The 27875-nt window shown below is 42.9% G+C and overlaps 1 protein-coding gene across 4 annotated transcripts; it reads right to left on the bottom strand.

Annotated features, from left to right (window-relative positions):
* Positions 1 to 8328: 8328 nt before the first annotated feature.
* On the bottom strand, positions 8329 to 27521 carry C1D (C1D nuclear receptor corepressor). 4 transcript variants are annotated; one of them, XM_084823714.1, is made up of 5 exons: positions 27224 to 27521; positions 21740 to 21886; positions 19958 to 20024; positions 19458 to 19513; positions 8329 to 11605 (listed from the first exon to the last, which is right to left on the bottom strand). In XM_084823714.1, exons 2-5 carry the CDS (start codon positions 21878 to 21880, stop codon positions 11429 to 11431), a joined length of 441 nt encoding a protein of 146 aa, XP_084679840.1. In that variant the 5' UTR covers positions 21881 to 21886; positions 27224 to 27521; the 3' UTR covers positions 8329 to 11428. The 4 variants fall into 4 exon arrangements, with proteins under 4 accessions (XP_084679840.1, XP_084679832.1, XP_084679850.1 ...); XM_084823706.1 differs by having other exon boundaries at positions 26965 to 27254; XM_084823724.1 differs by having other exon boundaries at positions 26805 to 27254.
* Between the last annotated feature and the right edge of the window lie 354 nt (positions 27522 to 27875).

Consider the following 27875-nt stretch of genomic DNA (forward strand, 5'->3'; position numbering starts at 1 on the left):
TTTACTCATCTAATCTGCTGCTATTAAGTAATCTCTCTATGAATTTGGAAAATTCCTGATTCATAAATCTATGATTGATTAATGCCTCACTTGAGATTTATAGTCTGACATACATTCATTCAAGCCAAAATTAAACTGAATGGAAAGTCTGCCAATTAAGCTGCAGTTTGATGCAAGATTCAATTCCCAAATCCCAGGGGAAAGGTGGGGGGGGGGCTTCTAAAATGCTGACCTAGTCTGAATACATTGTCATCAATATTTTTACCTTAATCATTGATATAGCTATTTTAATGGGCAAGAAGCTTTTCAGTTGCTCTTTCCCCCATAATCACTATATGAAGAAGCCATTACTATTCCTATCCTATGGATGGGGAACTGAAGCTGAGCATTTCTGCTCACTTGTAAATGATGTTATAGTTCAGATGTATTATTGACTGTGGGCCAAGCTAGATGTGATGGGGAACTATGGTTGCTTAATCCCATGTGTCTTCCCCATACCATGTATTAAACTTGGGGTGGCTAAGTGGCTACTTTTTACTCTAAAACTGTGTGCAGATGAGGAGAGCTGAAGTCTCATCCCAGATCTTGCCTGCCCAGGTACAGTTGCTCAGAGTGCAGGTCCTAAAATATGTTGGCATATTGAGGGGGGGGTGCTCCACCCCTTTTGCCCTCAGTCCTGCCCACTACTGAAACGTTGCCCCCAAGAGCTTCTCTGAAATTTTATTCAGCCCTTGGACTGAAAGAGGTACAACACCCCTAGTCGGGGCTCCTGTCTTTCAGTGCAGCTCTAATACCTGAAGTAGGTTGGGGAGAGAAGCGTTTGAATGGATGGCGCATGAGGAGATGAAACAGGAGGAAGGCTCAACTCCCCTCAACCACAGGGCCTTTTGGTATTAAACCCCCCTCCCACATACCCCCCCCCTGTTCCCCACACACATGCTCTATGCACGACCTGAGAAGAGATGTGGATAAACAACCCTTTGTTAGTTTTAGTTTGGGCCTTTGAATAGTTGTTTTTGTCTTCTAATATTTTATTGTGTAATGAAGCCTTTGGGTTACAGATTATGTGCAAATAAACACATCATATAAATACATTGTAAGAAGACTGGGGGCGGGAATACAGTATGGGTTCAAATATTTTGGCAAGCTTCTGAGCTACAAAGCATTCCTTCCATCTGTGACGGGAAACAAAGCAAAACATTAAAAGCTACATGCGGAACCTCCAAACATCTCTACCTGTGGCAAGAGAGACACAACGTTCACACAACACTTTATAACCTCCCCATCCCTCCCACTATGCCCATGTAGGAAAATCACCATGTGTAACTTGGCACACAATCTGCTCTGCAATCTCTTCTGTTTTCAGAACATCCAATGGAAAAGCCTTCACGCCCATATATTCTGGAAGGTGAGCAACTCAGTGTTTTGTATGTGACATGGGATGTTCCACTGCAAGAAATTCCAGATTGAGGTCCAATGCAGCAGAATGAGGTTCACCATTTAATCAACACTGCCAGGTTTTAGGTTGAAATCTACAAATTCTCCTATCCAGACACCCCTGCTCCAGGGGTGTTAAACCTCCTTCAGTCCGAGGGCCAAATTCAGTTTCAAAGAAGATCTTTGGGGCTGCATTCCAGTGGTGGGCGAGGACAAAGGCAATAAGGGCAGGGCCAAAGCCCTTACTGACAACAACTAAGCCTTGGGAGAGGCATTTCAACAAACAGTTGGTGGTTGTGGAGAAAGGAGTTTGGCCAGAGGAAGGGATAGTGAGCAGCTGAGAAACTCAGAGGACTAGACTGGGACCCCAGGCAGGCAGGCAGGCTGGCTGGCTTTGGCCTGAGATTCTGCACCCTTGCCCTATTCCATGCCAAGAGAATAGGCAATGGCTTCCTGCCTGCATCCTGGGGCCCTGACCCAACAATGCAGCAGGCTTCCCGCTCCTAGCTGAGGGCTATTACATCTGATCACACCAGTCTCATCAACCTCCTGTACAGCAGCTGGGCCGTGTGTGTGCCAATTCCCAGGTGCCCAGGCTTCTTTGTTTACTAGGGCTTGGCTGCCTACAGTGAGGCTGGGCCAGGCAGGGTGTGGAGTGGTAACAGCGCAGTAAGATCTGCGGGTAACATCCCCAGGAAATAAGTAAGGGTTTTCTCCCTGCCCCCTATTAAGTAGGTGGCTTTTTTCCCTATTAATGGAATGTTTGAACGCTGTTTATTCAGCTTCTATAATTCACATTATTCAGCTTGTATAATTCACATTGATTAAATAGATGGCGAGGCATTTCCGTGTTCAAAGAAAAAAACCAAACAGCCAAAAGGCACCATCATTACAGGCAAGGAAAAATGCTACGGAGCTTGGGTGTTTTTGATCTTTAGACTTCTGCTTAAGAGCCATCTCTGAAGATGCAGGCGTTTCCTGAAGGGTGACCAGCCAGCTCAGTGACTATTTCATTGCTGACCAGCAATGGCTTGACTGTATTTGAATAGGATGATTATGTTAACTGCTTTGGCAGTTCATTGGAAAGTGGTTTATACAGGGGAGGTTGGTGGCTCTGAATTCGGTGGCGCGGAGATTCCATTCTGGGTTTTAGTTACATCCAGCTGGAAGTCTAAAGTTGCTGTCCAATGTGCTGGACCCATTTGGGGGATATGGCTCAGCATCCTGGATAGCTCCTTTAGAGTTCTGGGTAGTTGTAACTAAAACCCAACATGGAATCTTCACCCCACAGAAACTGGAGCCACCAGTCTCCCTTGGGTATACAAATCCGTATAATAAACAAATAAATAAATAATCAGCGTTCTCTCAGTCCCAGGGGTCATTTCATCATTTGACAACAATGACGGGGTGGTGTTGGATAGGTGAGGCTGATAGACTTCACAAAGGCTATGGTCACACAATGAAAACACAGCGAGGAAGAGATCTGAACACAGCCCCCCCCCCCCGCCCTAACACAACACCCACCCCTGGGTTGGGGGAATGGGACATTTCCAGCTCCAGCACAGAGCAGACTTGGAGCAGATTCAGGATGGTTTTAGAGAGGCGCGGGCATTTCATAGGAATTGCATCATGGGAAGGAGCCCTTAGCGGTCTGTAGCATACAGTGTCTCGTGGCAAAGGTCCAGCACCTCCCTTCTTCCAGCCAGGCTGGTGTTTGCTGATGGTAGCTTCTCAGCAATCAGCTGCTTGGCGATCTTCACTCTCCCTTCAGGTGAAATAAAAGCAACGATGCTTGAATCAAACGATTAGCTGTGTGTGGGGGGGGAATCTTCACAGTACATCACAGACCTCTTCAATACAGCCTTCCCCAACAGGACGCACCCTCCCTTGAGGTGTTGGACTGCAATGCCCATCATCCACAACCAGTGGCTGGGGATGTTAGAAGCTGTAGTCCAACACATCTGGAGGGTGCCAGAGTGGGGAAGGATGTTTGAATACTGAGTGTGTTGAAAAATGACAATTCTTAAAACAGAGTCCCCAAGTTATCCCCCAAATTGGGGGTAAGCAACCTCCAGATATGCTGATCTACAACCCCCATAAGCCCCAATCCACATGGGCAGTGGTCATGGATTATGGGAACTGTAGTCCAAAACAACTGGAGGGCACGATGTTGCCTACCCTTGCCCCAAATAATATACAATTGGTATGTCAACAACTGACTGTATCAGGATGCAGTGAACAAACTGGACTCCAAAAATTCTTATCAGGATTCCCCCTACCCCTTTTGGCATGGAGTGTCAGAGTATATTTAGGCTTCTAAGAGGAAGGCAGTGGCCAATCTAGGAGAATTTATAATGAAGAGAATATATTAGTGACTTATTTGATGTTTGAAGTTTGCTCCAAATGGTAAATGGTATCTTTGCATTATTTGTCACTCTGGCTTCATGAGTGAGGTGGATGCTAAAAAGGAGGAAGGACCAGCATCCCTTTGGAGCTCAGATTGACAGCCAATAATAGCCCAATGAGAATTTTTGGAGTCCCGTTCATTAAGCACAGTACATCTAAGATAGCTAGATACAGTCTCATGAAGGCATATCAATTATGGAGGATCAGCATGTATTTCTGAGACAGTTTGGGAACCTAGCATGTTTAGTAATATCTGCATTAAACTGAATGGCCTACAGTATAGTGTGGGGATCTTTCTTTTCTTTTGGTTCCCTATTCGGAGTACCCTACTGGTCCCCCTTTGATCAAGGAAAATCTTGACATCATGGCTGTGGTGCACACCTCAACAGTGCTGAAGCCAAAAAGGGAGTCACCACAATACAACTGCTGGTTAAAGATCTCCCCACCAATTCTTAGGCCAGAGGAATGCTACAGGATTGAGTGTGACATCAGCACTTGCCCATGAGATGTATCATTTAACATGCCTTTTTACTGGTTATCCTATGTGGCCACATTGTGTCTTCCTATGTCTGCACGTGTAGGAAAATGCTAACAGTCTCAAAGCCTGCAGATGTTTCATTGTCAGACAATCATTCGGCCAAATTATTGTTCACCTGAAGGGTGATCATGCAGATTTGTCCTGCAGTGTTATCATGGAATGAGCAGTTAGATAATGATGAGTTCGCGGTGGTGGTGGTAACTAGAGACCAGCATTCTATAAACCTTTCCGTTCATTTCTGACACGGCATAATCTTTGAGCATTTTTAGATCAACAACTATAGCTTTGAGTCTGACATACAAATCCCAACAGCTCAATTTACCGTTGGTTTAGGCAAAAAAAAAAGCAAAATAAATCCATCTAGCTATGGCAGTTAGGGATTCCCTGCAAAGAAAATAATAATCTTTGATAATTCAGGCACTGAAAGATTAGAATGCTATTTAGTGCAGTCAACAGTATTAAAATGAAGGCCTCTGTCTGTTTTCTGCTCTTGTCATCTATATGATGCCCCATCTTAGTATCAGCAACAGACGTTTGCCTTTAACACCCCTTTTCAGGACTCACCCTCTTCTGAAAAGTTATTCTTACATTTGGCCATAATAATTCCATTTCTCACGTATGTCTCCAGCCCTTCCCCTAAGATGATCAAAGACAATTCCATGGGCTCATCCCTTTTTTAAAACAAACCTGTGAGGTCAGACCCTGGTGATTGGACCAAGCTCACCCAGCAAATAGTCCCACTCCCACCTCCTTTGCTTCTGCCCCCTGTAATCCTCCCCTACCATTCTCATGCTTTCTCCTTCCATGCTATCTCCTCCATCTGTCCCAAAATGGCTGTAGAAGATGGTAGCTAAACCACTGCTTATCTATGTCAGCGGTGGTATTCACACTCAACCCTTCTTTTTCTTTTCCAGCCAAAGACATCAACCTATTTTCAAGTTTTTGTATGAAAACACATGGATTAAGGGGAAGGTGAGACAAGTTCCCAAAACTGCTCAAGTTTATTAAAGTCCAAGCCATTTTGGAAATGTACTTTTTCCTTATCCAGGGGCAATATCTGAGAAAAGGCTTTTTGCTCTAGATCCTTCCCTAGTCAGGCAAAAAAAACTGAGAAGGAAAACTTACATTCCCCAAACATGTTGGGCTTTAACGAACTCAGCCACTTTTGAGAATCTGTCTGTCCCTTGCCTTCTCATTGCACCTAGCATCTTCTCTCTTTGCTTTCACATCTAACATGCCATTTCCTAGCCTTTCGATTCTCACAGTTCTGCTCAATTCAGTGTTCGATCCTGTATTTTGTGCTCGGCTGCAGCCACGCAAATTTCCACAATCCTTTCATATTAGCCCATTTGGCAATGCTGTTGCCAGTCGGTGGTTTTTTTTCTTTTAGCCAGTCAGTAACTAATCATTTTCTGTGTCTAAAAGAAGGGCCACTTTAAAACGTTGGTTTTCCATGAGGATAGTTTGTGTTATCTCTTAGCTACAGGAAAATCAAGGAAAGAGGTGTCTCTGCAAATTCATTTTCAGCATATAAAAGGGAGAAATGCACACAAGCAATCCTCCCAGTCTTCAGGAGAATGCTGCCTAGCTACCTAAAACATTCGTTCTTATGCATGCAAAAATAATGCCACATAAGTTCCCTTGGCACATACACATAGCTGGCAGGAACATGTCAATGAAATGATTTATTGTAGCAAAATCCACCTGGACAGCCTGCTACCTATGTAATACTTGACAGTTAAAAGGTAAAACCTCTTTTACTGCTTCCTGTCTAAACATTTATCAGTTGTGCTCAGTGTACCTAACAGTGTTTTGATTATATGCCTGTAACGGTCCATGGCAAATCAAAAGCAATTGCAAACAGTACATTAAAAGCAAATACAGATCATCATGGTGTTGAAGACATTAGGGCTATACCGAAGTACACCAATGCTACACAAAGGTAGCCATGTAGACTATAAGTAGGATTCCAAAATCTGTATTAGTGTAATACCTTCACTGGGCCAACCAAAAGGTCACCAAAAAGTGCAAGCTTTTGAGATCTTCAGATCTCTTCATCAGGCAAGATGTTACAAAAAGTGTGTGTGGGGGGGGGGGGGAACGGGACAAGCTGCCTTGACAGTGATGTCACACTATCTGCACGTTCAGAGTCCCAAGATGGAAGTGGGGTAGGAGGGGTCTACAGACACACATTTTAGGCTTTGCAAGTCATCCAATGGTTGTTCCCCCCTGGCTGCACTCCTGACCTCCACATTTTCAACATGCTTTCCCAACACATGAGGGAACCTAAAACCTTTCCCTGCCCCCAGAGGCCTGATTGGGATCTTTGCAGGAGGGCGAGGCTAAAGCCCAGTCAGGATTCTGTATCCTCTATTTTGAAAGGTAAAAAACCACGTATTTTGGAATGCATAGGTGTAGATGCCCATGCAGACCAAATCTTGAATATCTAATCTATTCAGATTTCTGTCTAACTGCATTTGCACATTTTCTTCTCCCATTACTATTACATGTGCCAAAATTTAGATTGTGAGCTCAAGACATGAACCTCTTTCCTTTCCTCTTTTCTTTTTTGCTTATGTTTCTCTGCAAAAGGACATGTACATTGATTGATGCCATATCAAAAGCCGTCACCCCCACATTATCCCCCCCCCCCCGAGCGTTTATTTATGTTACCTAGGGCTGAGCCAGGACATTTTGGAACCTGCAGCAGAAAACAAACAGTTAAATACATAGCCCCTGAAAATCCTCCCATGCAGGCCTCATTAGAATGAATGGAAGCAAGCACCCAAGTTTAGTAACCAAAGTGGCTGCCTCATTATAGAGTCTATGCAGTTTACCACAAGAGGCTAAAATCCTGCATCCTTACCAGGGCTTCTGCTTCTGGATTCTTTGCAGGATTAAGATTGGCTCCATTACACAGGGAGACACGTGCTTTGAATCAGGGAATTCCAGTCTCGGCAAGTTCTATATGTTTCATTTTACAGCCACTAGATGGCACTGTGGTTATAGCGGGCCTGTGCAATTACACACAGCCGATATATTGGATTAACATTCCTTATTGTATTATCTCTGATATTTTTAAAAGCGGGATAAAGGTCAGAAAGTGCAGGAGACACCCTGGAGGTTGACGACGTCATAGAAAGGACCCGCAAACATCCGTGAGTGACCAATCATGAGCGTGCAATAAAAGCCTTGTGTAGAAATGCTCTGCCTTTAGATACCTTCAGTATCTGCCGAGGTAGCTAAAGTCCATTAAGTTAACACATCCTGGCACCATGAGACCAAACACTCATTTCCCTTTTTCTGAGTGGTTCAGATTTTGAAGATTCAACATTTCTACTACCTACAGATTGCTGCTGTTCCAGGGTCCTTGCACTGGCTAAACATACCTGAGGGCAAGACAAATGATTGCTAATAAACTCTTAGAAGAGTCAGAAAAGACTGATGCAGATGATAAAATGCTGCTGATGTCAAGAACGATAATGACAAGCCAAGGGAACTGGTATGTTCAACCAAGGCAAAGAATGGTTAAAAGAAGGTGCATATGTTGACAGTTTTCAATTTTTTAAAAAAAGAGTAATTATGCAGCATTATCCAGTGCACACAAAACACTGACAGATCCTGATGTTGTCAGGCATTTATGCAGGTGTTACTCCTCCAGCTAGAGACAAGGCAATGAAACTTAACTGCAGAAGCGTTATAAATGTGCATGTGGCAGCCCAATTCTGCCTCATTGTACTTGAAAGTACCAGAAGACAAACACTGCACAGCAAAGCTACCAGGAAGGGATGGGTGGGGAGCTACCCAAGCCCAACATGATGAAAACTCTCATTTAAACAGTGGACTTGCTACTTTATATTGATGCAACAATAGATTCAGTATGATTTGGTATTCATTTTGTCACACCTCCAGAAGACTTAGCTTTATTTATTTATTTTTAATTTGTTGTCCTGTTAATTTTGATTTTGATCTGTGCTGGTTACATATTGACCTGGATTGCACATCGTAAAAATCCATGGTTAACAAACCGTGGGTTGATGAGAAGATGGGAGCAATCATGCATGTTCGTTCCCCTGCAACTACCTGCTCCTGCTGCGATGAACAACCCAGGGACGCTCTGTCACTGTGTTACTTTATTGTGACCTCTGAACCTGGAACTCTGGGTTGCTGGAGGGGGAGAACCCAGAGTTCACTGAATTGTTGGTTTTGCCTTATTTGAATTAATATGCTGTGTAACACATTTTTTTTTCAACCGCTATGTATTTGGTAACAACTTAATTTTATTATGAACCACTTTGGGCAAAGTTCATTGTGGAAAAGTGACATATAAATAAATATCAAGTTTTAGGAAAGAGAGCTCAAGCCTATGTGACCACATAGGAACAAATGCCAATATCATTACACATAGATCTGCGAATATCATTCCTGTATAGTTGTACCCCTATACTCTATTAATAGTCCTTCATATAGTTTCATATTTAAAATTTGAACTGGAGTCATCTTCAAATACATTTTTAAATGACTAAATTACCTCCTATTTGACCCCAATATATGATTAGGAAAATGCTTTTACAAACTTGCGAGTGTTACATGCTTAACTGTTGAGCTACAGAATCAAGCATTGGTGACAGCATCTCATTCTAATCAAACAGTTTAGATGAGATGTAGCCACATTATGAAGTAAATCTGCAGAATAGCCATGAGAACATTTGCTCTCAATGAAGTGGAACGGAGGAAATCTAACATGTCCTGATTTTAAATCAACATTCAAAGAGAATCATGCTTAAAGTGATAAGGAGTCCCAAAGTAAATTGAGTGTGAAAATAGTAGACTCGAACGTGGCAACCAGTAGGGCTGAATTCACACTGCTACACCCTTGGTGGTATCGTTTACATTGGAAAGTGGAAGTCAGCCTGAATTGACATTTTTTGCTTACTAATCAAGTTTTCTGCAGAGTCAGGTTGCAACTTGATAGGGCAAAGCAAGGGCTTAAGCAGAGCACACTACAGGACTGAGTTCCTAAATTACTCGTCCAAAACAGTCTTTTTATAGGAGGCTCTAAGCTTCAGGAGACAATCTCAGGATTGTTTTCATTAAAAAAAAAAACCTACTCCAAAGCTCTCAGGGGCCTCATCCCAGTGGTGGACGGGTCCAAAGGCAAAAGGACTGGCGCCAAAATACAAAAAAAAAAGCCAGCATATTGTCGCTTGAAGCTCTTCCTGCCAGTAACTCAGCCTTCAAAGAGGCGTCTCAACCTTTTAGAATGGGGAAAAGATCCACGACAAAGCCAGGAAACCACCAAACGATTGGCGGGAAGGGGAAATGGGCACAGGGAAGGGGCATGACTACCTGGAGAACCCCAGAGGACCAGGGCTGGTTTTCCAGACTTCATCCGCGGGCCTGCAGTTCAACTCCCGTGCTTTACTCGATTTGACTTTGGGTTCCCTTGGTGTACAATTTTCGTAGCTGAGATTATGCACTGCCTGTCTTATACGTCAGGATACTGAAACTGAGCGTCAGTTATGGGAAGCTCAGAAGTGGAAGAAGAGAGCTTAGTTCCCACTAAGATGGTCCTCATTTCCCCATCATATTATCCAAAAATAAAGCCAAAGACCTCTGTCGGTTTGAAAGCTGGCATTTACTTAAAATTGCAGGAGCAAAGTTACCAAAGATTTACAACACTCTTTTTGTTCAAGGAAGTCAAAATATATATTAAAAAGATTATTCCATACAGTATTCCATCACAGCGTCATCCATTAGGAAAGATTCCCATTCATCAGATGTTAGTAGGGGTGAAAATTAGCAGTGGGCGGCCATATTTCTGACCTTCTGAGAAACTGTCCCAGCCAACCTGGTTCATTATATGATTGTGGGCACTTTAGCCAGCACATACATGAAAGGCACAGGAGAAAAATCCATTAACAATACTAAGCAGAAGAGCAGTCAGTTCACAACTAAAGCAGGCTCCCCCAACCTGGAGCCTTCCAAACACAGCTGCAGGGCACCAGACTGGGGAAGGCTGAGCAAGAGCACAGCAAGACTGGAACCTTAATAAAATAGTCTTACTAGAGATTATTTATTTAAGAGGATACTTGACAAATGTAGCTATTTGCACATTTCTGCAGCTAAGCTGTTTTCTCCAAAAGAACACCACATAAATACTGGATGCCAACTAGCTGGTGTGTTGGAACATTGGGCGGTATCCAACTGTGTCATTCCATTAGTGCAAATGACGTTGTACTAGCGGAAACTAGGTTCTGAACTATGTGCCAGAGAAGAATCCAACCAAAGTTATGTTTGCACAAGCTGCTCTGCATTATGCTTGTGCAACCTGTTGTGTGTAACTCTTGTGCAACCTGTTGCGCAACCAGCTGTATAAGAGCTATGAGCAATGGGCTGCACAAGCAGAATGTACAACTGCTTGCACAAACATAACTTTAGTTGTTACACAACTGGTTGCACAAGTATACTGTGCAACCACTTGTGCAACAGAAAGTTTCAGCAGATCTCTGCTAGCACTATTTGAGTTTGCCGAATGACACTGTTGGATGCTGCCTACTGCACTGCTGGTCTGTAAACTATTTGTACTGCTCCATTTCCTCTTAAGCTGGATCATGTATGGGTACCAGGTCACGTTGTACAGATCAAAGTTGGAGATATTAGCCATCTGTAATCCAATGTATAGAACTTTATGTACAACACAGGTATGTTTTCCTTCAGAAAATGCCAGAAGCACAGGTATGGATGGGTTGGGGGATCCTGACTGCTGTTATTTTGCTGCATTAAATGACTAAGACTTCTCTTTTTTTAAAGAAAAGGTACTTTCTGGGAATCAATGCTGCTTTTCAAGAGATCTTTTTAAAGAGATATATGGTTCCTATGGAAGTCAAAATAAGCATCAGGATATGGGGGAGGCAATTATGTAATACCAAGTAATCATTTATAATAAGCTTATTCCACCAAAACAAAATTTTACTGTACATAAAACATATGAAAACTCCATTTAAATATTAGTTGTCTCGATATCAGTTACCACAAAACAGAAAATTAGTGGGTTTTCTTCTTTTTGGCTGGAACAGAAGTTCTCTTTGCAGACTTGCTCTGTGGTTTTGGTTCATATAGTGCATTTCGTACAAATCTCGAAGCAGCACCCTTATCCAGTTTGGCAGCTTTTTTCTTGTCTGCTATCTCTTTCACTCTGTTCATATATGTTCTTATTCTCTCCTGAAACATATGGAAATGTAAAAAGCACACTTCCTACCACAAGTGGACAGAATGTAGGAATCTTTAAGAAAAAGAGCATAAGCAAATACGGCTATTTGTTAACACCAGGGGTGGGCAACTTGTGGCCCTCCAGATGTTTTAGCCTACAATTCGCATGAACTGTCACCACTGGCTAGGTCTGATGGGAGCTACAGGCTAAAATATTTGGAAGGCCACAAGTTGCCCACTCCTGGTTTACGCATTCTGGAACTCAACCCAACAAAAAGCTGGCATTAATGCAAGTAGACAATGTAGTTTGACACCATTTTCAAAATACAATGGAGGCCTTCAGATATAAAAATCTAATGCAAGTGCTAAATACAAAATTAATGTTAGAATTTTAACTTTTGTTGAAGTGTATTACTAACTTCTACTGAGTTCCCTTGTTCAGTCCCTCATTGCATTTAGAGGATCGTGGTTCTCAGGGAGATCCCACATTCAGGTAAATGTGGCATCTTCTTGAGCAGCTAGGGAGAGGGAGAGGCAGCTGAGTAGGCTCCAACGTCTTTTGCGACCCAAACCTCAAATGTTAAAACTAGTATTACAGCATAAGGATACCATATGACAGTCTTTATTCATTCATTTCAATAGCAGATTTTGTCTAAATGAGTGGAAGAACCAATAGTGTGTGCCTTATATTAAAACAGCTGAAACAAATTGCAGGAGTCTATGACTAGGGATGTCCATTGCTGGGAAATCCAGTTCTTCTTTGACTTGATGGAATTCCGTGCCATGTACAACCCAATTTGTGTTTGCGGGCCAAGCTACAGACTTCTCCCCGAACTCCGGGAACTTTTCTTGCACATTTTTTTACACAGGTTCTGCAATTTGCACAAATTTCTGAACAATTTGCACCAACTGCAGAACCTGCAAATAAAATTGCACAAAATGCCTGGAAAATCCATGAACTGGCCTGACTTGCTGCAGACCAAGTTGGGCACTGCAGCAGGGACCAGAACAAAGTCCGAGGAGCTGAGCCTAGGAAAACCCGTCCTACTCCACCCGCTTTTCTGACATCCCTATCTATGACATGCTTTATCTCACTTACAATGGATAGCTATTTGCATAACCCAAAGGGAGATAGTCAACCAGCCAAGCATTGAAACTCTACTTGGAACATTAAATTATTTGCATTTAATAAGAGGCTAACCAATTAAAGTTTTTTAGCAGATCACTTTGAGAAAGGCAGATTTAAAATAATCTATTACCAAAACCGCAATATAGCTGCCTCCAAAAAAAATTCTAAGTACAAAATAATTTTAATGAAACTGTTACTCATAGAAGGAAAAGGCCACCTATAATTTTCTTTTCATTACCTATTATACTAACAAGGGAACCAAAATAAAGTCTCCAAAAAAATAAAATAAAAAATAAACCCAACAAGTGCCTTTAACTTGCAGGTTTAAATGCAAGCTGCATTTACAAGTTCAGCTATTACTAGAACACACTACCATTAACTTAATTTGGTATCTGTTATTTGGTATTTGTGGATGCCCCCTTCATGGATCACTGCCTTGTTGTGGCGAAGGGGCTTGCGTAACTCAATGAAGCCATAAGCTATGCCGTGCAGGGCCACCCAAGACAGACAGGTCATGGCAGAGAGTTCTGACAAAATGTGGTCCACTGGAGAAGGAAATGGCAACCCACTCCAGTATTCTTGCCAAGAAAACCCCATGGAACGTATCACAAGGCTAAAAGATATGATGCCGGAAGATGAGCCCCTCAGGTCGGAAGGTGTCCAATATGCTACTGGGGAAGAGCAGAGGGTATTTCCAAGTAGCGCCAGAAAGAGTGAAGCGGCTGGGCCAAACCCGAAAGGACACTCAGCTGTGGATGTGTCTGGTGGTGAAAAGAAAATCCGATGCTGTAAAGAACAATATTGTTTAGGAAACTGGAATGTCAGATCAATGAATCAAGGTAAGCTGGAGGTGGTCAAACATGAGATGGCAAGATTGAACATCGACATCTTGGGAATCAGCGAACTAAAATGGACAGGCATGGGCGAATTTAATTCAGGTGACTATCATATCTACTACTGTGGGCAAGAATCCCTTAGAAGAAATGGAGTAGCACTCATAGTCCACAAAAGGGTGGGAAAAGCAGTACTGGGGTACAATCTCAAAAATGATAGAATGATCTCAGTACGAATCCAAGGCAAACCATTCAACATCACAGTAATTCAAGTCTATGCCCCAACCACTGAGGCCGAAGAAGCTGAGGTTGATCGGTTCTATGAAGACCTACAACACCTTCTAGCACTAACACCAAAAAAAGATGTCCTCTTCATCATAGGGGATTGGAATGCTAAAGGAGGAAGTCAAGAAATCACCGGGATAACAGGCAGGCATGGCCTTGGTGTACAAAATGAAGCAGGACAAAAGCTAATAGAGTTTTGCCAAGACAACATGCTGATCATAGCAAACACTCTTTTCCAACAGCACAAGAGGCGACTCTACACATGGACATCACCAGATGGTCAATATCGAAATCAGATTGATTATGTACTTTGCAGCCAAAGATGGAGAAGCTCCATACAGTCAGTAAAAACAAGACCTAGAGCTGACTGTGGCTCAGATCATGAGCTGCTTCTTGCAAAATTTCGGCTTAAATTGAAGAACGTCGGGAAAACCACTAAACCGTTCAGGTATGACCTAAATCATATCCCTGATGAATATACAGTGGAGGTGAGGAATAGATTTCAGGGATTAGACCTGATAGACAGAGTGCCTGAGGAACTATGGACGGAGGTCCGTAACATTGTTCAGGAGGCAGCAACGAAATCCATCCCAAAGAAAAAGAAATGCAAGAAAGCAAAGTGGCTGTCTGATGAGGCTTTACAAGTACCTCACGAAAGAAGGGAAGCGAAAAGCAAGGGAGAAAGGGGAAGATATACCCAACTGAATGCAGAGTTCCAGAGAATAGCAAGGAGAGACAAGAAGGCCTTCTTAAATGAACAATGCAAAGAAATCGAGGAAAACAACAGAATGGGAAAGACTAGAGATCTCTTCAAGAAAATTGGAGATCTCAAGGGAACGTTTTGTGCAAAGACGGGCATGATAAAGGACAAAGAAGGCAGGGACCTAACAGAAGCAGATGAGATTAAGAAGAGGTGGCAAGAATACACAGAAGAACTATACAGGAAAGATCTGAATGTCCCTGAGAGCCATGATAGTGCGGTCACTGAACTTGAGCCGGACATCCTAGAGAGTGAAGTCAAGTGGGCCTTAGGAAGCATTAGTAACAACAAAGCTAGCGGAGATGAGAGTATTCCAGCCGAGCTATTTAAAATCCTAAAAGATGATGCTGTTAAAGTGCTGCATTCAATATGCCAACAAATCTGGAACACTCAACAGTGGCCACAAGACTGGAAAAGGTCAGTTTACATTCCAATTCCAAAGAAGGGCAACACCAAAGATTGTTCAAACTACCGCACAATTGCGCTCATTTCACATGCCAGCAAGGTGATGCTCAAAATCCTACAAGCTAGGCTTCAGCAGTATGCGAACCGAGAACTACCGGAAGTACAAGCTGGGTTTCGAAGAGGCAGAGGAACTAGAGATCAAATCGCCAACATTCGCTGCATCATGGAGAAAGCAAGAGAATTCCAGAAAAACGTCTATTTCTGCTTCATTGACTACGCTAAAGCCTTTGATTGTGTGGATCACAACAAACTGTGGCAAATTCTTAAAGTGATGGGAGTACCAGACCACCTTACCTGTCTCCTGAGAAACCTGTACGAGGGTCAAGAAGCAACAGTAAGAACCAGACATGGAACAACCGATTGGTTCAAAATTGGGAAAGGAGTACGACAAGGCTGCATATTGTCACCCTGCTTATTTAACTTATATGCAGAGTACATCATGAGAAATGCCGGGTTGGATGAATCAGAGGTCGGAATTAAGATTGCTGGGAGAATTATCAACAACCTCCGATATGCAGACGATACCACCCTAATGGCAGAAAGCGAAGAGGATCTCAAGAGCCTCTTGTTGAGGGTGAAAGAGGAGAGTGCAAAAGCTGGTTTGAAACTCAACATTAAAAAAACGAAGATCATGGCATCTGGCCCCATCACTTCCTGGCATATAGAAGGGGAAGAAATGGAAGCAGTGACAGATTTTACTTTCTTGGGCTCCAAGATCACCGCAGACGGTGACTGTAGCCATGAAATTAAAAGACGCTTGCTCCTTGGGAGGAAAGCTATGGCCAACCTAGACAGCATAGTAAGAAGCAGAGACATCACCTTGCCGACAAAGGTCCGTCTAATCAAAGCTATGGTTTTCCCAGTAGTAATGTATGGCTGTGAGAGCTGGACTATAAGGAAGGCTGAGCGCCAAAGAATTGATGCTTTCGAACTGTGGTGCTGGAGAAGACTCTTACGAGTGCCCTGGACTGCAAGGAGGTCAAATCAGTCCATCCTAAAAGAAATCAACCCTGAGTGCTCATTGGAAGGACAGATAATGAAGCTGAAGCTCCAATATTTTGGCCACCTAATGCGAAGAGAAAACTCCCTGGAAAAGACCCTGATGCTGGGAAAGACTGAAGGCAAAAGGAGAAGGGGACGGCAGAGGATGAGATGGCTAGATAGCATCACGGATGCAATGAATATGAACTTGAGCACGCTCCGGGAGAGAGCGCAGGACAGGAAGGCCTGGCGTGCTATGGTCCATGGGGTCACGAAGAGTCGGACACGACTGAACGACTGAACAACAACAACAATTTGTGGATGCATATCCAAAGTACCCACTAAACACAGGCCTGCAATTTACAAAGTTTTGTTTTATTCAGACATAATGGCATTTCAGACAGCTGTTCAGAAAATAACTCTAGTCAATTGAGAAAACAAGCCATATTTAAACCATGGGTTGTTTAGCTGGCTTGTTTCACAAACTAGAGTTTGTTTTAAACCATAATTCCTGGTTCGTATATAAATGACAAGCCAGCAATTGTAGCATCCTCCCAGCCACATGGAAACTGGAGAGTTGGAGGGGGCAGGTCTGGGGCTTTGCGCAGGCAAACAGAGGTTCATCCATGTAATGCTAAATCACGGTTTAGTGTTATAATATGAACCAGACCAATGTGGGTAAGAGGGACTGATAAGAAATGACATACAGAATGAATTCTCATAGCCTAATGAAAACTTTCATTGAATATGTCATATGTATTCCCTTCAAGCATATGGGAAATCAGCCCTATCAAACTAATGGCAAGAGAGGAGCAGCTGTTGATTGACCTTCCATATGCAAGTTGCAGACATCACACCATCCTTCAGAAGGAAACAACGCCCATTTCCACCTTCCATCCCCTCCAATCCTCATTTTACAATGTCTATGTGAAACTAGAAAAATTGAAGAATAACCCCTTTCCTCTTAGGGAGTTCAAGCTATCAGCAGAAACTAACAATATACACACTGCTTGAGCTTTTCAACACTAAATATATTTATTATAGGCTAGCATGACACACTTTTCATACTGACGTAGCTTGGGAAGGAGTAAAAAAAAATTGAATGGCGATTTGGTTCAGATAAATATTGAACTAATCCAATTTTTCTTTTCAAAAGAAGAAGCATAAACCCAACAACACAATATGTATAGACATGAAGCTACATTTCCTGACACGCTAGTACCTTTATTTTGCAATTAGTTTTGTCTACAATCTACATTTATAGTTCCATATTTTTATTGTATTAACAATACTGCGTATGTGTAGAATATATATAACACAACAATTCAGACAGAGAGCCACAAATTTGATCTGTAGTTTTTCTATTCTTCAACCTAAATCATTTGATCTGATTCTTGAAGTCAGCAGAATTTCCAAGATATCCAGTCTTATATACTATACTCATGCATCTAAATGGATTATAAAGACAAACCTAAAAGATTTATTATAGGCAGTAAATATATCACTAATGCAGAATTACTGGACAGTACACATACAGCTGGTGCCAAAAAAGCTTTTAGCTTTGTTGCTGAACTGGATTCTTTACTGCTGAGAAAATGAATTAATGGAAGGATTGGAAAAGGGGAGGGGGAATCTTTCCCGTCTTTGCTAGTAAATCAACCACATGATACATTTTGAAGTCATACAGGAGTAAGAAAAGGTAGCCTCGGAGATTAACACAAGTCCAAGTATTTATAGGAAAACACACTGTACTGGAAGTTATAAATAATTATTAGACATGTAACATTTTTCCATTCCATAAGTGAAAAGCCGGTTGGCACAAAATTCAACTCTCTAAAGGGAAAAGGAGAAAGGATTGTCTTATTTTAACTTGTAGCCCTTTTAGAATTTCACTGAGATTGAAATTTCAGCTTTCAGAGACAGACAATATTATCTTGAACAAATACACACCTTGGAATTCCTTCCCAGTTTAGGATGGTAAGTAAATAATCCTATGAACAATGAGTTGTATCCAATGGCAGTTTTGCCTTAGTGGAAAGCACTTCCCCTCACACATCTCACCTATGCAATTTAAGCCCCCATCCCTCCCCAAAAGCACCTTCTGAGGGTAAGTGGACCGTCGAGAACAGAATGGGCTGCAGTAGGTGTGTGTGTCCAGCAAAAATCAGGTACCCCAACCTGTGCGAGCAAAAGCACTTCCCATTAAGGCAAAGCCACCATTAGACCCAAAGACCCAAGGAATATGCATGGCAGGCAGCCTTTCAAGGCCTGTGTATCTCTGCAAGGTAACTCGTTCTAGGGCTAATCACAAATGTGGCTGAAATAAAGAGTGTGTGTAGACTAATGATGGGCAGAGTACTCAGGCTGTTTATATACTGCAGCAGGTAGGTAGAAACTATTGGGGAAAACCATCCATGTAGCATCAGCTCTGACATGTGCGCATGTAATGTATATACATTTACCACATTCCCAAATTGAGCAACAAGGCTCTGTGCTGGCTGCTACATATGCAGTTCAGGAGAGTTATGCAGTAAGTCAGTTAGTATGGCAGGCTGAACCACCCACTTGGTCTCAGAGCCGCAATCTGTTAAACACAGCACTCTTCTTAATCATTTTGTGCTTGCATGACAAAACTTTAAACTATTAACATTGACTAATGTCCACATCACACAACTAATTCTATGACCAAATCTGTGATAACTTTCTTTTTGGATCAGCACAAATTGCATGCAGAAGTAGTGACAGTACTCTGAAGTCAGGTCTACGCATGTAGCAGAGTTCTGAATGTGTTGATCCAGGTAACGCAGACCGAAAAATTCCCTACAAGTAGAACTAGCACATCAGGGATAAATGCTAGTTTTCTACTTGCTAAGCAGGGTATTCCTTGTTTTGTTTTGTTTTATTATAGGAGCTTTAAAAAAAATGGGAACCCTATATGCAGTCTGAAGTGAGACAATGAACAGTACCAGCTCTGTTCTCCACCATCCATGCAGATAAATCCAAATAGTTAATTTGCAGTGCCATGCTGTTTCTGAAGTGAAACACTATCTGAGTCCTAGATCTAGTCCCAAGCACTGCTTTGCCACCTTCACAGTCATTCTGGCCTGTCAAAAAATTGACAGATTGAAAATTAGACCAAATATGGCCCTGACAGCACTGCTTGTAATCATCACCCTTCTACTGGATATTAACACTTAACAGATGTGTCCAATATGAGAGGGATGCACTGCAATATTCTCTTGCATTACATGACTCCTATAAGGAAAAAAGGATTAAAAAACATTCTACTAAAGAATTTTAAGCATATAATGACTAATAATCCATCCATGAACCCCAATTATTTTTAAGTTCAGAATTAATATTGTGCATGCACAAGAGGGAATTTTGCACTTTTTTGAATAAAAATCTTACCAGTTCTTGTTTCACTGGGTGCTCCTTTGGATTAATTCCTTGAGTGGCAAGATACACTGTAAAATGAATTATTTACATTACTACTACTACTACTACTACTATTATTATTAACACTTTAGCAACAGAATCCTTACTACATATCTAAAATACAAGAACACAGATCAATTTCAGGATTGGAAAAATGGTTTGCTAAATCCAACCTTGAACCACGCTAATCACAATACAGATGCTTAGACTTGGGGGAAAGGGTATTAAAGGCTCAACATCAGAAAAGCAGTATGGCAGGGAACAAAAAAAGAAAAGGGAATTGATCTGCTATTATAAAAGTGGTAGGAGCTTAAATAATTACACTTTTCTTTTTGTATCACTTATAAAAGTATAGTAGTAGTAAAATCCTTCTTAGAAACTAGATTTAATAGATACCTAGTTGCAGAGTTGAAAATTAAATATACAATTACATACTGAAGTACTACCATAAATTTCTTACTCTGCATACTCACCCCAAAACATTGAATTCAGTGTGTAAGCAGAGACCAAATCTAATTTTGCTTGTTCAAGAGGATCCAGCTAAAACCAGAAAGATAAAATCATTGTCATGTGCATTTTATTATGTTTCACCGAGACATCAGAATAGCTCACAGCAATAGGCACTGATTAGAATCACTGTAGAGGGTCAACGCCACTTTTTCTCCCCTCCAGCCAGGTTTACAACAGCGCTTCACAGAATTCAGAGTTCAAAAATAAAAAATGAGTACCAAAGTTTCACCTTATTTGTTTGTATCCAAAATCAAATCCTAACCAATACCTTCCAGTAAATTTAACCCTAATGAAAGACTGATGAAATGTAACATTTATATAGCTGGGACTGAGCATTTGGAGCCTTGATTCTGAGATGCCTATTACAACTGTCCTATTAAAATACTCTCTACAAAATACAAAGGTAATTTCAGATATTTAAATCGAAATTCCTCAAAGAAAGAGAATGGTTAAACCATGTAAAACGTTAAATGGCTAATAACAATAAAACTTAGCATCTATATAGCAGATTAGAAAGGCCAAAACACTATGCTTATATTATCTTGCAGCAATCTAACAATATCCTTGTCAGGTAGGCCAGTAGTACTATGCTGCAGATAGGGGTCTGAAGCCAAGAGAAGGTAGCTTACCTAGAACTGACTAGTGCAGGGCTGGGCAACTCGAGGCCCTCCAGAGGTTTTGGCCTACAACTCCCATGATTCCTCACCATTAGCTGTGTTGGCTAGGGGTGATGGGAGTTGTAGGCCAAAACATCTAGAGGGCCACAGGTTGCCTATGCCTGAACTAGTGATTCTATGGCAGAAGTGAGAACTGAAACAGAGCTTCCCAATTTGTAGTTTAGTCTTAGCCATTATGCTACACCAGTTTTCATTATGTGCTAGCTAATACATTCAGATACTGGCAGCAATCCATTGAGGTAGCCTCACATGCCAGTAGATCTTCTTCATGGCCAACAATGAAAGTCCTAGAAGTCTCTTTATAAGCAGAATGGGAACTACATACCTACATGGGCTCTGGATGGCTGCCACTTGTCCTTTTTATGTACAATGCATGCAGGAATATTGTGTCATATACCAAAAGGTGGAGAGACTTTTGGCTGTCAAAGCCAATCTATCATTTTGTTCCTATAGGATTTTCAGGAAACTCAGGTTACATGAGTGTACAGCTTACAAGACTGAACATGGATCCTGTCAAAGGGCCGAGTTGTCGAGGCTGTTATGTTCATAATTTATTCATGGTTGAAAGGCTTCAGAGGTGAAATTCCCCAATGTATGGGTCTTTATTTTGCCCCAAAGAAATTACAAATTGGATTTTAAATGTTAAGGTACATAGATACATGTACAAAGACCTCAGGCAGTCCCTGGTGCTGTTGCTGGGTGTTGAAAACGGGGAACAAACACATCCTTTATATATTCATTCAGATCTGTTTTTCATACAGCTGGAAGGGATGGCTTAGCAGTTTAATGGCTAGATTTTACATTCTATGACCTGTTTGTTCTCAAACTCACTTCTAGAGGTGAGGAAAAAAGATAGTGTATTTTGCTTTCTGGCCTCTGGATGGACTAACAAGTACAGGCACTGAATATTATAGAGTACTGGGGCTCCCAACTTCTATTTATTTTTAATTCATTTAAATATTTATAAGCTGACCTTCTGGAGCAAGTTCACTCAAGGCTGTAATCACAAATGTAACTAATTTGTGGCTGCTGCCTTGGGTGGACGTTGCTGTTGTATCTTACTCTTACCTTCTGGAGAAGTTCACTTCTAGACACAGACATCATAGTCTTCAACATCTCATCTACAGAACCAACAGACTTTTCAAAGGCCAAAAGGTAATCATGAATCTCTGTTGGGTATTCTTCTCCGACAAGATCCATCTCTGACATGATGCTCTACACACAAGAATCAGAACAGTTTACACTATAGGTAATGGTAAATATGGAAACATCAAATTTGTGAAATGGTAGGAGAGGATTTAATGAAATCATTGCCATTTACTTGTGGGTTATGAATCTAAGATGCACAAGGCAAGTTTCTTGACCCTTGCAAGGAGGACAACAGTATCAACATCTTTAATTCTGAACAGGTTTTTCTGGCCTAGCTCAAATGCTATGTTGGCAGCATATATGATTGTTTATTTATCTGAAGTATTTTGATGCCATCCTTCAGCCAAAAAAGGCTCCCAAAGTGGCTTACAATCAATCAGTAAAATAAAACAGTCCCTGTCCACAGGGTTACAATCTAAAATGACACGACTCACAAGAAAAGGGGCATGGGGAGGGAAAAAGGAAAAAAAATCAAGGATGCAATCCTATGCATATTTAGATTAGAAAGAAGTCCCACGACTCCCAGCATCGTAAGACTAGCTTAGGAATGCTGGGAGTTGTAGGACTTCTTTCTGTCTAAACATGCATAGGATTGCGCCCTAAGCAGATTTTCAACCAGGCTGGTGGGCTGGCCCTGCTTCGCCTCCCAACTCCAGGGGGTAAAGGGCCAATCCAACTGGAGCAGGCTCTGATGTTCCCTTGGCCTGCTTCTGTCTCCCTCACTCCTTCTTTCAGGTGGCGGTAGTTAGCAGATTGTATCGGTAACATTTGAAGGTTCTTTTCAAACGGATAGCCCAGATCACGTAGCTGCTTCCCATCCCAGTGCCTGCTCTCCACTGGGACTGAAACACTGACATTGGCATGGGACGTTCCCATGTGATAGATAATTTGATGTAACCAATATGACCTGGGAACCAGCCAATAGGGTGGAGCAACCACAGTAGAAACATACTGTCTGGATTTGTTTCTAAACAAATTAAAAAAGGAAGATTTCATAAGAAAAGGCATCGTTCAGGACCGCATTGGTTTTAAATTCTACCTAGAAGAATACCAAAAAAATGACTGTCCCATTCGCTCTCAATACAGTCTACTCAGCAAGTAGTTGTGCACATCCACTGACTGGGTGGGATGTGGATCAGCGCTACTCTTCTTTCCCTTTAAAATGCATACTAAAAATAAGCCCCCTGCCTCAGTGAGTCCACCTTCTCCCTGCTGTCATCACCAGCTGCTATTGCTCCTCATCCTCTTTCTCATCATTGCTCCCACTGGCTTGACTGACAGGCAGAGCAAGTAGGAAGTGGCATCTACTGCTCTCCCTTTTCAGCACCAGCGTTGTCTAGGGCACAGCAAGAGGGAAGTGAACAAGTGGATGGTGAAGAGGGGGAGCAAGTCCAGGGGGCTCTTGACAGTGGGCCTCAGCAGGTGCTCAGCCATGCCTACCCTTGACACAGTCCCTGCTGCTATGGGCCAGAGGTCATCACTTTGACAGTCACAGAAAACATGCTGCTGCACCGGCGCTTGCTCACACTGAGGCAAGGGTTAAAATGTTTGAACAAGGGCTCCAGTGTTTATTCAATCGATCGTTTGGATCAATTAAAAACCTTTGACTCCATTAAAAAGGTGTCTCCAATTAATCAGGCAGTAGATATTTAATTTACCATAAGTGCTTAAAAAAGCTGCTAGCTGTGCAGGTGACTTTGTGTTAATTAGCTTACCCAATGTCAAGATGTTTGTCTTATCAGCAACAACTGTTTTGTGAATAACCACTGTTAATAATTGTCACTGTCTATAGTTTCTGCATTTCATTTCCCTCGGACCTCACTATTTACTTTCCCTCATGTGTGTGCGTACAAAGAGAGAAAGAGAGACTATACACACACACAGGGCTGCAGCTTAGAGTAACACTTTATGCATGTTTGTTTTTAAGGTGCCACAAGATTTTCATTTTTTTTTTTGCTGAAACAGAAACACAGCTACCCCTCTAGAAGCTGGATTTGTGAGAGAGAAGGGTGCCTTTTTTTTCACAAAGAACCAGATGCATTTTTCTAAGATGCCAGCTGCTATGACACATGATTAAGATTTCAAGTGACAGTCTTAGTTTAAATAGATAAGCTCAAGCTCTAACCTTGAATGAACAAGATCACTGCCAGTTTCTACAAAATGTTTGGTTGCCAAAATCAATATACACAGCATGTTTGTAGCTATGGAATAGATGTTGCCAAGGGAAAATGAGGTCACACAAATGATTCCATATATCTACAGGCGATCCCAGACTCCTTGTTTATTTCATTTATTTAATCCACCAAAGCAATTACTTCTAAGGATACAAAAAAGGTACTGCTTACAACAAGCAGAAACTTGATTACTTTCTGGCCCCTTTTAAAAAACCAAGTAACTTTGCCAAAACTGGATGACTGTTCTATAGATGAAAAACAAAAATGTATTTCCAAATAATCCCAGTCATAAGAGAGGGGGCCAAAAAGAACTAGAACATTCTGGACAGCAACCAGGCAATGAATGTATAATGGGGAAAACTACTCTGTGGAGAGGCACACTATTGGAATCAGATGTTTTTTACTGACTAGTCCAGACAAGATGGAAGTAATCCTGGTTGGTAACGGAAACGGAATAATCTAACACTTTATGCTTTTCCTTGGAAGCACTGTTGACAGGGAAACTATGGAAATGGAGGATCACATGGCAAACTGTTCCAAAACTGTACTACTCAGACTGAAAGAGGGGTTACATGAATGTGTGCTCCCCACCCCATAAATCAACTTCTCTACACATAAGAAAGTAGAGCCCTGTTCATATACTTGTGCCTTGGCCTCCACACACACAACAGACATGACCACAGCAAGGATGGAGCTGGACATCTCCAGCCACACACACATTCCAATTCCAGGCTCAGAAGAAGGGTGGGATCTCATCCCGAACACAACAATGTGCTTTGGAAGCGCTCAGAAGCCACTAAATTCTCATTACTTCTGAGTGTCTCCAAAATCCAGCAATGTACCCTTGCCCAGTTTTTCCACTGTGTTGCACTAAAAACACAGTCACATTTGTGGCCCCCTGGAAATATGTTTATGGTTGTCAAATAATAACAGAAAGTCTTTATGCTAATATGAGAGCAAGTGTGGTGTTATTGGGGGGGGGGGAGTTTGAGATGATCATGAAGATGATGATATTATTTATTATAATAAAAGCTGTAATCTTGACCCATTAAAGAAACATGAAAAGATGTACAAAATTTGCTGTGTTAGTATGTTGCAGCAAAAACAACAAAGAGTCTTGTGGCACCTTAAAGACTAACAAACTTATTCTGGCATAAGCGTTTGGGGACACTGTCTACTTCACTGAATGCATGAAGCATTAACTTCAAACTGGCAGATCTATATACACATGAGGGGCGGGGGGGGGGGAGATGTGAGCTGTGTTGTTGGAGAGAGCTGATTTTTTTTTTTTTAATTAAAATGCCAGAATAAATTTGTTAGTCTTTAAGGTGCCACAAGACTTTTTATGAAAAAATGTGACCAGGCAAGACCCAAATGACCATGAAACATTCCACAACAAGCTAACAGTCCTGATGTAGTAGGGAACCTCTCTACTAAATCTACCTCTCAGTTTTGAATGAATATATCCAAAATTTGAAAGTAGCACTTTCTACTTCCTAAATTAGTCGGTTTCTTAAATTTTGCTCTTGTACCTCTAGCTCTTTAGAAGACTGCGTAACACCACCATTCAAATTTTAGTTACAGAGGCTTTCCCACAATAAAGACCACTCTTCTCCAAATCAGTTTCTCCTGGGGAGACTGCCAACCCTGGAAGTTATTTCATGCATACAAAACACTGAGGATCACTCTTACTCAGTTTTCCTCTTGTTTCACTCCACTTGTCTACTAAATACATACATGGAGTTGAACATAGAGATACAATATCTGAATAAGTAAATTCCTTGACACATTAAAACACATTTTACAGGGTAGGTAACTTGTGGCTCTCCAGATGTTATTGGACTGCAACTCTCATCAGCCCTCGCCAGCATAGGCAATGGTGAGGGATGATGACAACTGCAGTCCCACCCTGATGTAAAGTACTGTAGTGCAGGTATTTAGGAGATTGTAACGTTCTATTAACAGACTCGCAGCCTCAAATGATGATATACGGGATGTGCACGCAGATGATTAAGACACAGGATTAATTGTGCAAAAATCTGATCTTGTGGAAAAGACCTATGAAGAGATCCTGGGATCTGATGCACTTCCATCTGTGGCTTTCTGGAGAGAGTGTCGTAAGAGCATTCCTCAAGAGATGGGGTTTCAGGTGATAAAGATCTATTCTCTCCCTGTGGTGAGCAGAAGTTAATGGAATCTATTCTCAATGCCAGGTTCAATTCTAGGAGGTAAAGAAAGTGTTGTATTCAACGGTGTCTTTGCTCAAGCAAAAAAAAAATAAAATTCTGTTCATGCCAAGGTGGGGCACTGGATTTTCATCAACCCCTCTCCCCCACAGCCCTCTCCCTATGCCCTGTCCCCCACCATTCCAGAGGGTCCCTCAACCCTCAGGAACACCTTTTCAGCAGTGGCACAGGAGAGCTGCAGCAGGTACTAAAATCAGGTGCCGCCTGCCATGAGCACACAGAAATGCTTTCCACTGGGGCAGCTGACCCCCAAGCCGGTGCCCTGGAGATGGTTTGGACTTCCGCTCCATCACCCTTAGCCGGCATAGCCAAGGGTCAGCTGATGTCCAAGACATGTAGAGGGCACCAGCTCTGCACAAAGCCGAAGAAGAAAGGGCCACAAGGGCAAAATGCAACTTCCAGCTTCAGAGGCAGTGTACCTCAGGCCACCAAATGCTGGCGGGGGGGGGGGGGAAATGGGGGAAGCGACGTTGTCACCACGCCTTACATAGGAATACAGGAAGCTGCTTTACACCGAGTCAGACCACAGGTCCATCTCGTCGATACCAACTGGCAGCGGCTCACCGGGGTTTCAGACACGGGGTCTTTCCTAGCGCTACCTGCAGACGCGGGGCCTGAACCTGCGGCCTTCTGCGGACAAAGCAGGGGCTCTATCGCCCTGAGCCGCCCCCCCCCCCCCCGGTCCGTGGGCTGATGCAGCAGGGCGCCTCTCCGCTCAGCTTGCCTCTTTCTCTCGCACGCACGACGGCTCCCGCCCCGCGCAGCGCATCTGAGGGGAAGGGCTCCCGCGCAGGCTTGGCAGCCCCCCTTCCCCGCTCTCTGCCCGCTTTGTCTCTCGCGGAGCTCCAGGCCCCGCTGGGAAGAAGCCGCAGCGCAGCCGCCTCCCTCCGCCCTCGCCGAAGGCCAAGGCGCCGCCAACCCGCGAGCCCGCCGGCCGGCTCGCGCCCGGCGGCCTCGCCCTTCGGAGCGCGGCGTTCCCTTACCTGCGGCGCAGAGGCGAACGCGGCGCGGCGTGCCGGGGCGGGCTCAGCGCAAGAGGCGAGGCGAGGCGAGGCGGAGCTCTCGCTGGCGGCCGCCGTGCGGCTGGGCGTTTCAAGGGCGCGGGGTCCACCTCCGCCTTTCCCGCCGCTCGTCTCCCCCGGCAAGGGCTGCCCGAGGCGGAATGCTGGAGACCGAGCGGGCCGCGGGAGGCAGGGGCGCCCTTCGGCCGTGGAAGAGCCGGCTGGGTTGCTTTCGGGCGCGATCCGACGCGTGTTTAGGCCGAGAAGTCCTGCAACTCCCAGCGTGCTGGCTGGGGCATGCTGGGAGTTGTAGGACTTGTTTTCTCTCTAAGCATGCCTGGGGTTGCGCCCTTCATCTTTAATCCGGTGCTCCGATTTGGTCATTTTACCGCCGACTCTTTAATATGTTTAATACTGTAATATTTTGATGGTTGGATTGATGGTTGTGGTGGTTGTTTGATTGCTGTTTGGGGGTTTTATTATTGTAAACTGCCCCGAGGACATCTACAAGGTGGGCAGTATATAAATTTGCTGAATTAAATAAATAAATGAAGCAGGTCCACAGTGGGCTGTCTGGGACAGGAGAGTCATGCCAGGCCTAGGATCTCCAGGTCCCCAGGCATCATAGAGTCAT

The sequence above is a fragment of the Heloderma suspectum genome, chromosome 1 (genome assembly GCF_057233095.1).
Source record: "Heloderma suspectum isolate Gila_16-S chromosome 1, 16-S_ref, whole genome shotgun sequence".
Taxonomy (NCBI): domain Eukaryota; kingdom Metazoa; phylum Chordata; class Lepidosauria; order Squamata; family Helodermatidae; genus Heloderma; species Heloderma suspectum.